The sequence below is a fragment of the Phaenicophaeus curvirostris genome, chromosome 3 (assembly GCF_032191515.1).
Source record: "Phaenicophaeus curvirostris isolate KB17595 chromosome 3, BPBGC_Pcur_1.0, whole genome shotgun sequence".
NCBI classification, from domain to species: Eukaryota; Metazoa; Chordata; class Aves; order Cuculiformes; family Cuculidae; genus Phaenicophaeus; species Phaenicophaeus curvirostris.
Genome location: NC_091394.1, coordinates 76,361,000 through 76,374,139, shown reverse-complemented (window position 1 = coordinate 76,374,139; position 13,140 = coordinate 76,361,000). Strand labels below are relative to the sequence as shown.

At 41.4% G+C, this 13,140-nt stretch overlaps 1 protein-coding gene across 1 annotated transcript in view; it reads right to left on the bottom strand.

The window, feature by feature from the left end:
- The window catches only part of VPS13B (vacuolar protein sorting 13 homolog B), a 435,364-nt gene extending 422,683 nt beyond the window's left edge, over positions 1-12,681 (bottom strand). Inside the window, exons 1-3 of the mRNA XM_069854414.1 lie at positions 12,656-12,681; positions 11,878-12,055; positions 4,504-4,647 (exon numbers count right to left, since the gene is read on the bottom strand). Of these exons, the coding sequence (XP_069710515.1) occupies positions 4,504-4,647; positions 11,878-12,024 (291 nt within the window). The 5' untranslated portion in view covers positions 12,025-12,055; positions 12,656-12,681. The remainder of the gene's footprint in view (positions 1-4,503; positions 4,648-11,877; positions 12,056-12,655) is intronic.
- Positions 12,682-13,140: the final 459 nt, after the last annotated feature.

The window sequence follows — 13,140 nt, the reverse complement described above, 5'->3', positions numbered from 1 at the left end:
AGGAAGAGGCTGACAAGTTACTCTACAAGCAACTGGGCAAAGTCTCACGATTCTTAGCCCTTGTCCTTACGGGAGATTTCAACTTACCAGATGGCTGCTGGAAGTATAATACAGCAGCGATGAAACAGTCTAGGAGGTTCCTGAAACGTGTGGAAGACAACTTATTGACACAACAGGCGAGTAAGGTGACATGGGAAGGTGCCTGCTGGACCCAGTGCTTGTGAACAGAGAAGGCCTTGTGGGAGATATGACGGTTGGAGTATGCCTGGGGCATAGTGATCACAAGATGATAGAATTCTCATTTCTGGAAGTAAGGAGGAGGGGTCAATAGAATGGCCACCTTGAACTTCTAAAGCGCAGACTCTGGACTGTTCAGAAAGCTGGTTGATAAAGTTCCTTGGGAGGCAGTCCTAAGGGGCAAAGGAACCTAAAAGGGTTGGATGTTCTCCAAGAGGGAAATCCTGGCCAATCTCCTTTCACCAACTGCACTCTTTTGCAAAGAACAAGCTTGCTTTGCCATTCACAGGGCTTAAAAAGTCTATTACACAACACATTTCCTGACCTTCCCCAGCACTGAGGTCATCTTGAGTGCTACCACACAGCACATGCAAGACAACCAGCTGCCCAGTCAGCATGGGCTTATGAAAGACAAGTCCTGCTAAACTAACCTGATGACCTTCATGACAAGGTGCTTAATGGATGACGGAAACACTGGATAGTGTACTTGGACTTCAGTAAAGCCTTTTGACCCTGTTTCTCACAGTATCTGGAGTATCTGGACAGGCAAACCATCTGCTGGGTTAAAAATTGGCTGGATGGCTGGGCATAAAGAGTGGACTCCAGCTGCAGGCGGGTCACAAGTGGTGTTCCCTAGGGCTCAATGCTGCGTCCAGCCCTGTTCAATACCTTTATCAACAACCTGGATGAAGGGATTGAAGGTACCCTTATTAAGTGTGGGGATGACATGAAGCTGGGAGGAAGTGTTGATCTGTTTGAGGGTAGGGAAGCTCTCCAGAGGGATCTGAACAGTCTGGATCGATGTGCTGAGGCCAGCGGGATGAGGTTTAACAAAGCTAAGTGCAGAGTTCTGCACCTGTGACATCAATCCCATGCAGTGCTACAGGCTTGGGGAAGAGTGGCTGGAAAGCTGCCTGGCAGAGAAGGACCTGGGGGTGTTGGTTGAAACCTGACTGAATATGAATCACCAGTGTGCCCACGTGGCCAATAGCATCTTGGCTTGTATCAAACACCATGGCCAGCAGGACCAGGGAAGTGCTTTTGTACTCAGCACTGGTGAGACCACACCTCAAATGCTGTGTTCAGTTTTGGGCTGCTCACTACAAGAAGGTTGTTGAGGTTCAGAAGCATGTCCGGAGAAGAGCAACAAAGCCACAGTATTAAACAGGCTTCCAGGCATCTTCAAACAAATTCAAAGGCCTCTGGTTTGGCCACAGAGTGAGGGGGAAGAGAAATGAGCAAAAAATATCTAACAGGTTTAAAAAAAATAAAGTGTTTGTTAGAAATGAAAAATTAAGTCTAACAAGACAAAAAAGGAGAAGAATTCTAGGGCAAAAAACCAGCATCAACAGAACTAACAGGAGCATTTCAATTCTAGATACAAGTCTTAAGGTTCAATATATAAAGCTAAGTAATGAGAAGAATATAATACTGGAACTTTAACCTCCCTCTGAAATAATACACTCATGAACAGTCTCATGGGAGTCAATTACTATAACTTAACAAATACAAGTCAAACATTTAAGTGTTTAAGAACACATTTTGCATTGTACTTGCCAATGTATTTGATTAATTTGATTACATTATAAACAGTCGTACTTAAAATTTGGTGCTGCAGATTACATTCCAGAGCAACAAAAATAACAAGCACAGTTGCATTAAGCTGACAGGCATCAAAAAGCAATGCTAAACACCTCACACCCCATTGCTACTTCAGTTACTGGTGTTAACCAAATCCACGACCAAGAGAGCACATAAAGCATGTTCAATAGTACACTACTGAAATCACTGCCAAGTCCAGTTATTGATGCACATAAGTTCCACTTTCTTATAAAGTAGTCACATCTATTTAACGTTCAGGTTTCAGAAGTGGGGTATCGCCTTTAGAGAAGGAAAGGAAGGAAGAAAAGCACAGAAGAGGGGAACAGCAATAACCAAAATGCTCAGTTTTCAAAATTCACTCTAACTACCACTAATTCCACACTGTGGATTTTGTTTATTACGGGGTGAACTTACTACTAACACAACATTTCTGCTTGGAAGAGAACATTAGCCTAGAACTAGAAGTTGAGTCACTACTGTCTATTCCAAACATTTATCCTAGCTGAGGAGATACTGCAATAACAAACAAAACCAAACTCAAACTGCAACAGAACTAACAATGACACTGCATCAGAGCAGAGCACAGATGTACAACAGCATTCCCAAGTGGCCGACACGCTTCAAAAACAAAGCGAGACAGTTTTTTCTCACAAAAATCTTCAGCGCCCACCAGACAATAGCTTCAATGTCCTTTGTTTTAATCCATATACGTCTTAAAAACAAACATGTTTTGAAATAGCTCCTTTCCAAAGAATGCACATCACACTAAGTTGAGGTCAGAAACCTTTCTTTGCTCAGGTGAAACCACACATTTGCTCATAGGTTCCACCTGTGGAAGGAAATGCAGGATCAAGCCAATAAATTTTCGAGAACCAAACTTCCTTGCTAATTATGCTCTTTGCTGGTATGAAGTTCTTGGCAGAACACTTCCAGTTGGATCTAAGTTCACTGGAAGTTCTTTACTACCATTTTCCACAGAATTATTCTATTTCATACAGGATTTTTTTGTTCACTTACTATAAAGATACCTATGACAATTGGCTTTAACCAAGCATACTGTCACACTGGAAGTCAGAACCCAAGAATTTGTCAAAACATTTACTTTTATAAAGCACTTGAAAATAGTGCTTTAAGAAATAAAATTCAAGCTCTCAACTTTTTAAACCATATCCTCTGAAAAGAGCATAGAAGTGTTTTCATTTACATTCTTGTTACTCAAAGATAATCCTTGTATGGCACACACCCAAATTTTACCCTCCTGACTGTACACATACCACCGGATAATTTGTTCAAATGTCAATTGCAGTTTTCAAAAATCCTTTTTTGCCTCTGAATCTCAAAATACTGTACCAAATACTTGCTTTGAGAGTGCTTTACACTGATGACACTTGACCTTTTGGTGTAAGCACCACAAAATTTAAGTTTCAAATGCCACGCAAGCAGGAAATCTGATGGTTCCACCAGCAGCCATCTACATGGTCCAATATGAATTATTAGTTCTGGGTTGCACAAAGTCATGGGCTACAAATCTTTTTCTGCAACTAGCGGTAATTTGCTGCTTCTGAAACACATTTCTTAGAGAAAATCTGACCTTGAAATTTCACATTACATTGGAAAAGTACTTAACATTTGGCTGTTGGGGTGCATATAACTGTGCAACTACAGAAAGCAAGTACATGCTTTGCAAGTGGCATCTCTCAGACTAGAGATCTCTATTCCAGTAACAAAGCTCTTTCAACTCTGGAACTGTAAAAAGAGTATTACAAGAAATATCAAACATGATGGAAGAGTGTTTTCCAATGTTCCTGCTGCCTTACATCCAATTATTGACAATTAATTGTTAACAGCCCACCAACAAGTCTACTAAACACCTTAGAGTTTTGCACAAATAGTATTAAGGATCATGCAAGAGAGAATTAGAACTGGAGGAGGAGGACTATGTTGAAATTAAAACTCAAGCAAGGTGTGGAAAGAAAAAAAAAAAAAACTAAAAAAAATAAACCACACACACCTCCCTAGAGTTAAAGCAGCACACCGATTAAAGAGATTGAGCTACTGCATATTTCAGCTCCATTGCATCAGATGATCTTTCCTGACCCTGCAAAATGGTGTAATGGACTAATTATTGCAAGCAACAGAACAAAAAGCCCTTTGAGGCCCTTACACATAGCAAGTCCTCCAAGTACACTCAAGCAAGTGCTATAACTTCTAAAGGGGAAAGTGAATTACACTCAGAGATGTTTAAAGCACTTCAATAATAACAACACATCATTTGAAAAACACCCAGTGCCTGTATGTGCTGCACACAGCCATCTCCAGCAACCAGCGCTGCTTCTTGGAAGGAGGAAGCTGGAAGCATGCAGGATGCTATATTGCTCTTGAAGTCCATCTCACGTCTAGTCATAGAACAATACTGCTAAAGCACTATAAATGCACTTTTACATCTGCAAAAAACACAGCTACAGCTAATAAAGAATTAAAAATATGCATAAAGGAAGATACTAGCCATTATGAGAACAGCAAGAACCCTTCAAAAAGCCTTTCAGAAAACAGATACCACAACCAAGTACCTGATTCTTCAGATGACTTTAAAGAAATTAACCTATAGAAGCTCTTATTCTCATCAACCTATTAATGTAGAAAAGTGTTCATCACATTTCTTACCTGAGCTCCATCCTTTAATTTCAAGATGCATTCCATTGTATTGATAGTGATGACAACTGGTTCTGACCCCAATTTTGTCCATGGCACATGAATCCGAAGTTCATGAATATGCCCACTTAAAAAAGTAAATGGTAGCTTCAGCTCCTAATAACAACAAGAGAACAAGTGGTGAATTAACTACTGAACCATACCAAAACTGAAGACATATTCGTAACTTACAATGGTATAGCGCCAGCACAAAATGCAAGTCATAATTTATTCTTCCTCCCCAAATCAGCAGCGCAGCTTTGTGCTTGCCAGACAGCTTCGTCCTGTCTTGTACACTTACATTATAATTAGTCTGATCAAAGGAGGCATTTGGATCATCACGTCCTTGATAATAAAAGGCAGTCTAAAACCTCTCTCCCATGAAGGTACTGCAAAATGTGTCACTATTCAAGGGACAAGTAGAAATTAACCAGGTAAAAGTAAATACTTAAAACTGGTCACAACCTGCATTATTCTGAAGAACTCAAATTCAGTATTAAACATTGACAAAGCCACTACAACGTAATTTCTTCCAAAACATTTTAGTACTTTGAGTTTTAAGAGCTCCATGCTCTTAAGATAGGTCCATGGTTGCACCATTCAGATCAAACTGCTAAGTAAATATCAAGCTCTTACATTCTTGATTGACAAAACCAGGCTTATCCTCACCAAGACCTAACATGGATTTCACACTGCTTTAATAGCTGGTACAAGTCAGTCCAGAACTTCACACAAATGTCTGGCACGCCACCCAGTCAACATATAGATCCCATCTTCATAAGACAGCCCCAGTGAGCCAGTCAGCAGGAGACAAGCTGGCAATATTGATCTAAATTCATAAGATAAAAAGTGTTATTTCCCCAGTGGCTTCAGGAGTTCTCCTGGGAAGCATGAACTTCATGCTTACCAGAAAACACAGGTTAGAGACCTGGTCCCAAGACTAGAAATCAAGATTTAAAATAATTAAAATAAGTTTTTACTGCAAAATAAACAATATTTGATATTTCATCATAATTCTAAGTCATCATACTCAGTACTAAGCACTCTAACGATGAAGCTTCAATGATGATGTACCTTCTTACTTTTCTGATCTCCTATCCTCACACCTTTGGATAAAAAGGTTTAAAGTTTTAATGGGGGGTTGTTAACAATGGATGCCTTCACTTGGAGTTGCTTATATAGCCAGGTGTTTTTGTCTTCATGCTGGGAACTGTCAGACTGAGAAAGTAGTACATCTAAGTCTCCTAGATGCTGGATGACAGTTTGCCATTAGAATAGAATATTTTCAGTTATAAGAGACCTACAACGATATCTAGTCCAACTGCCTGACCACTTCACAGCTAACCACAAGTTAAAGCATGTTAAGGGCATTGTACAAATGCCTCAAACACTGTCAGGCTTTGGACATCAACCACCTCTCTATGAAACCCTTTCCAGTGTTTGACCTCCCTCTGGGTAAAGAGATCCCTTATGTTCAGTCTGAACCTCCCCTGGGGCAGCTTTGAACCACTCTCGCCAGTCCTATCCCTGGATACCCAGGACAAGAGATCAGCACCTCCCTCTCTGCTTTCCCCTCCTCAGGAAGCTGTAGAGAGCCATGAGGTCATCCCTCAATCCCTCAGCCTCCTTTTCTTCCAACTAGACAAGCCCAAAGTCCTTAGCTACTCCTCACAGGACATGCCTTCCAGGCCTTCCACCAGCTGTTGCCTTCTTCTGGACACGAATTTCAAGTCCTTTATCACCTTTATTCAATTGTGGGGCCCAGGACTGCACATACTGCTCAAGGTGAGGCTGCACCAATGCTGAACACAGCTGGATTACCACCTCTTCTGATCAGCTGGTTATACCTCAGGATGTGGTTTTGGCTGCCAGAACACACTGCTGACTCATTCCAAGCCTCCTGTGAACTTGCACTTCCAGGTCTTTAACTGTTGTGTTTCTTTGTAAACTCAGGGCCATAAACTTACATTCAGAACGTAAGAATTTCCCTGGCAGGAGGCACCTTTGCATCTCGGCTCAGTTTAGGTACTTACATACTTCAGCTCAGTATTGCTATGAGTGAGAAGTTAAATTGAGAAGGTCCATAATACTCTGAGGTCAAGGAGGTAAGTTCCAAACAAACATCTAGAAGTGTGTCTGGAAAGCCTGCTTTCCTGCACTTCCTGATCCTAGACCTATCGCTACTCTATAGAGCTTCTTCTGCATGAATAAAATTTGACAGTGAGTGGATTTCACATTTAGTACTTGACATATTTTATCAAGTCTACCTACAGAATATTTCTGTGAAGTTAGTTACTGTCATTATTTGCCTAAAATCTTGAAACTGTCATCAAAGTGCCATGTTTTGAAAGCCAACTAAAAAATTGTATTTTCCTTATTAGCCAATGTCCTAAAATTCAGAGTTCAAATAACCACTATTGCAACTGTGACAAGTTAGCATACCAAGACAGCCTCTAATTAATCACCCAAAAAGAAGTCAACTACTCTTACACAGAAATACCTAGGCACAGCAACAACAGCTGCTAAAAGGAGCGATTTCAAGGAACATTCTCCATTCCACAGCTGATACCTCCTCAGCCTTTGTCGTGGTACAATGATAAGGTTCATCTGGCACCCAAGAGCTAGGAGTAGATGAAGTATATTCAATGATGACAAAAACTTCAGGGAAGACAAGTACACAATATTATAGTTCTAGGGCTTTTTTACAAAGTACAACTTTCAGTTCGTAAATTAGTTTTGGGGGTTTAATGAGCTTTCACTAAGGATGTTTAAAAAAACCACACATCCATGTGGTGTCAGGGAAACTCTAGACTCCTACCTCAGCCATGTTTACATAAAGTCACATCTAATTTCAAGTCCCCATTCCAAAAGAAGACTGTTACAAGCTTCCTTACAGAAACAGTTTGAAGAAATTTGTTAATTGGTTTTTACAACATGTTTTTTCTTCATCTCATTGACCAATATACTGAAAGATTTTAGCTAAAAGCCTCTCTTGAAAATGCAGCCTTAGGCTTACATCAACAGAAATAACATTTTAATCCAGACAGTTTCAGTTAAGCCACTGAAAAGCAAGTCCTGGGCAGTTTACCTACAGATGTTGCTACATTGCTCATACTATGAATGAAAAAGAACCTTGTGTCCCACAGCTTTGGGGTGGAGGTGGGACACACTCTAAAACACATTACAACTTAAGAGACAACACTTTCATTAATCAAAACAGCAAGCTATCAGTACTGAAGGGAACAGAAACAAATTCCCTTTCTAGACTCGCAGATAAGTAAATTTCGTCACTTATGAATAGCACAATGTCTGTTTAAACCCTAACTGTGTTGACAAGTCTAAGTTACAAGTTTACTTCAAAATGTATTCTAGAATGGATCTTCCACCGTTTGCTGGAAATATTTAACACATGCTCATTTTTGTCTAGTTATCTGTAAGATATGGAAAGAAACCGAACAGAAGCAGGAATTATGATATGGTGAAATACAATATTGGTGATATAACCCAATACATAGCATATTTAGAAGACAGTTCTTTTTTTCAAAGTAATTTAGACACAAATGTTGCCTGGTATTATCCTAATTGCACAGGCAAGCTTCCTTAAGGCAATACAGAGAAATCTTTATTGTGCTATTTCAACAGACAACACAAGCCAAATGTGTGGCAAATTTAGTAACTTGCTCATAACACAATATAACAAAAACCATTTTTATTCCTCCTCCTTTCCTGTGCAATCTTTCTCCTTTCAGTAGGTACTGCATGAAATTCTTTATGTCTTCTGTACTTAAGATTGATTAGACATTACATTTTATATGTCATATAGATCCTTCAAAAAATGACATGGCTGAAAACAAATCCCCAGGCTTGACAAAAATACTTGATTGACATCATGCAAGACTACAGACTAGATGATCATAATTCCCTTTGCACTAAAACCTCCTCTTGCTCCCAAACTTCAGGGTGACATGCAAGTACTATTACCTCCACATTAGTATTAACTCAAATACAGTCTTGAATGTGAAGAAAAGGTATTTCACAAGTACCACACTGACTGCCAATACCAGTTGCCGAAAGTGCTTAAAAGACTTTTCCATTTAACAATATTTAAATATCAATTTTAAAGTTTAATTACAAAGTAATTTCTTGAAGTATTTTTTCATACAATGTGCTCATTACTATGCCTAAATGGAAAAATTCTCAGAATGTGTAGTCTTCTAGTACTGACAGGAAAAAAACTAATGTCAAAGTTTTATTAGATTTAATCTTCAACTGAAGATAATCATTATAAAATTAACTGACTACTCAAAGAGAGACATAATTATGTACAAAAGCTACATTGTACCTAAAAGTTTGAACCTGAGTACAATTTCATACTCAGGTTTCACCACAGAACTGATACTGTAAGAAAAGAGCGGGGAGAAGACGCAAAGGCACAGCAGGGGAAGGACAAACCCTAAGTTATTGCAATAACATTCAAGTTCATTTAATGGCAGCATATAAAACATACATATGTGTAAAAACATGTAAAGTATTCTCAGGTACTCTAACTCTTTGGGTTTGATAAATTTTTATCAATAACTATATTACATCTGATTTCAAAAGGCACTGGTTCCAACTTGGACCCAAAAATAAAGTAACTTCTGGAAAAAAAGCAGTTTAGACTGTTCTCATCTGTTCTTTGGTATTCTGCCTGGTGACCCATAAAAGCACAACATTACATGGGAATGCTATCAGCTAAAGGACAAGGACCAAGCAGAGAGAGCATAGACTTGTTCTAAAATCTTTTATAAGGCGCCTTGACCAAGTAGTTTGGCACCTATGCTAATATTCCCAAATAATCATGTACAGTCCCACAAAAGCTGGAATTCTTTGAAACAGTTTTAAGGCTCCAAAAAGAGATATCCAGGGTATGTGCATTTGTATCCAAAGCCTGAAGCATGACATTCTCTTCTGGAAAAAAGAAGGCTCCGAGGAGACCTTATAGCGACCTTCCAGTACCTGAAAGAAGCCTACAAGAAAGCTTGAGAGGAACTAGTCATAAAGGCTTATGGCAATAGGACAAGGGGGAATGGGTATAAACTGGAGAGGGGAAGATTTAGACTAGACACCAGGAAGAATTTCTTCACCATGAGAGTGGTGAGAATGCGGAACAGTTTGTCAAAGGAAGTTGTGGATGCCCCACAAGTGTTCAAGGCCAGGTTGGATGGGGTCTTGGGCAGCCTGATCTAGTGGGAGGTGTCCCTGCCCATGGCAGGGGGGGTGGAACTAGATGATCTTTAAGGTCCCTTCCAATTCTAACTATCCTATGCTTCGATTCTACGATTCTATGCAGTTAAGGCTGCATTCATGTCAGATAAGGAGCAGGAAATCAGACGGAGGTTTACAGTCCATGACAGAAAAGATGATCTAACAGCAGATCAGTTAAGGTGACTGACTTCAGATATTATGAATCCATCCAGGCTGAGAACCCAAATAAAATATATACTGCTAATTTTTAGAGACTTCAGCTTTTCAAGGAAGCTCCCTTCCAGCTGCAAAGGTTTGAGGATGTTGAATTACCACATACTACACACAAGAGCTTTGCTGAATAGCAGTAAAGCTGCATCCCTCCTGCAAAATAAGGGAAAGGCACACTAAATACTGTCTGTGGGCACAGGCAAGTTCCAAATAATAACAGCCACCTTAAGATCACTACATTTCACAAACACAGACAAATTTAGCATTCACTGCATACTCAGGCCTTCATTCAAGCCAATGAGTCTGGAGCACAGGCACATACAGCAACATTTGTCTCTACAAGAGCCATGACAGCAACAAACTGCACTGGGTATTTAGCCACTCAGCTGACACAGGCAGGGAAAGATGAGGCCAAGGATCAGCTACTAGTGAGCTGCAAGTTATTTCAAATAACACAGATTATGCGAACTCCTAATAGTGCTAGGTAAAATGTCAAGTTTGATATAACCATCCCAAGGCATCAACTGCTATTCTCCCTACCAGTATAGCAATGAACAGTTTACCTATAAAAAAATGTTTTCACAACCAAGACAAGAGATTTCAGGACTCAACTGGAGAAAACCACAATCTGATCTGACATAATGCTGGCAATAGTCCTGCTCACAACAGGAGGTTGGACTAGATGACCTCCAGAAGTCCTTTCTGATCGACCCTTCTCTGATCCCGTACTTTTTAAAAGGCTTTGAACACTCACAGGAGGAATGCATCCTACCAACTACAGTCTAGTATCCACATCAGATGTATAGACAAACTCATGAATACAAGGAACTAAAAGGCTGTTGCCTTGAGGGAAAACACAGAGGATCAGGCTCTTTCCAGAAGCACAGAAAATAGGACAGGATCTCTTGAAAGACTGTCTCCTCTTCCAAAATAGGATCAGAGATACTTAGTTAACCACCAGTGTTTACTTCATGTTTTAAAAAAGTTTCCCCTGACTGAGACCACGCAGCCTCCTCAGCCTACTCCAGTGACTTGTAATCCAAGTAGAACATGAGAAAATTTTCTTTGATGTCCAATCTACGTGTCCCTTTCTTGTCTTGTCCACATACCTCTTGCTCTACCTTGCCTTATTTTATTAGGCTGTATTGTCTAAATCGCCCAAAGTTTTTTCTGCACTTCTCTCAGCTCCTTCAGCTGGATTATATCTGGACACAGGCCTCTAGCAAAGACTCGTTACACCATGCACAACAGAGAACAGCTTTATCTGTCTCACACATTCAACTCCTTAATCTGGCAAGTCAGATAAGTATAGAAGGAAGCAGTCCCTCTGCTAAGACTTAACCGGTTCATATGAACAGCAGGTCCTGAAAGAAACAGTTCCTCCACTAAGATTAAACCAGTTCATATTAGCAGCAGGTTCCAAATTCTATCTTAAGGGTTTTACTTGGTCAAACCTGTCATTTCCAGGCTAAGTTTTAAAGGACTTCTGATCTAATCCACACAAACCTGATCAGATCTGTCCCTCGATTACTCTTACAGCTGGAATGTTGAAAACTGAAGGCACAAAACAACATAGAGGACATAAATCTGTGTTTAGCATGCATTATTATAAAGAGATCCTACTTTACTTTGCAACATTTTGAAACTGTTACTATATGCAATTAGTAGATATAACTGGAAAAACAATTTAATGCTTGTACTGTACAACAATGGTTACTGAAAGGAGCAGCACATCCACAGAAAAGCCGTTCTCTCCACACTCAACTCACAGAATATGCAAGGAATTACCATTCATTACTAAACAAATAGCAGGGAAATAACTTAAGAATAACTAAGTCAGCTTCTTTTAAATCGAAGACAGAGCCTGTAACTACTATAAACATAACATACCTGTTCAAGTACATCCAACTTTAATTCAAGTTTACTAAGTACAACATCTCCTCCCCAGAGTGACAACTGCAGATCTGAAGGCTTCAAGTTCTTTATGTAACGATTGACATAACTCATCAAAATAGGGGTTACATAGGATTCCAGCATTCTGCAAGGCTCTTGTGCGACAGCTCAAGCACTAGGAAAAATGACAGAACAACAAGATAATTATAAGTCTACCAAACTAGTTTTCAATAAAACAGTCCACAATGCTTGGACGTATGAAAAATTAGATTTGAAAAGCTTTCTAAATATAAGTGTCCCTGCCTGTGGCAGGGGGGTTGGAACTAGATGATCTTTAAGGTCCCTTCCAACCCAAACTATTCTGTGATGCTATGTCTATGTGTAGTGATACATATGAAGGCAAAACGTATTCTAAGATGGAAACGCATACATTTGCATTTAGATTTTCCAGCTAATGTATAGAAACAGGAACTAATAACTGGCTCGCTCGCTGTCCAAAGAAAAGCCAACCCAAACAAACAAAAATCCCAGGAGGTCGAGCAGCCTCCAATGTTTTCAGAGAGAAAACAGGAGACCCGTCCCCGGTTACCGATAGAAGCCCCCACAAACCCCACCTGAGAGAGACGCGCCTCCTCGCTCCGGCACCTTCACTCCGAGCAATCCAACACCCCCCAGCGCCCGAGCCCGAGCGGCGTGTCCCTCGCCGCCGCCCCGGGACGCAGCTCGCACCTCCCTCCCCGTTACCTGCCGCCCCCCGCTCCCCGCCTCTGAGTACCGGGCACTTCCGGGTTCTCCGGCGCGTGTGCGCGCGCTCATCCCGCGCCCGCCGCCGCGGGAAGGACCGGGCGGCTGCACCCAGGCGAGGGCGGAAGTCGGCTTGGAAGCCGGCGGAGGTCACGTGCTCTGCCAGGAGCTGCCGGGCGGGGCTCGCTGAGGGCGGGGCGGGCGCTGGGGAGGGGTGGGGCCTTAGAGGGAGGGGTCCGCGTGGGCGGTACCATCAGCGTCCTCGGGCGGGGGGGGCGGGCTGTGTGAGTGCTGGGGCTGCTCCACCTGCAGCGGGGGGGAGGCAGCAGCGCGAGTCACGGCGTCCTCGCAGCGGGAGGAGGAGGAGGGGGCGCTGATCTCTTCTGGAATCCTCCGCGTAAGAACGAGATGGAGCGGCTGGAACGGGTCCAGAGGAGGGCTCCAAGGATGATCCGAGGGCTGGAGCACCTCCCATGTGAGGACAGGCTGAGAGTGTTGGGGTTGTTCAGCCTGGAG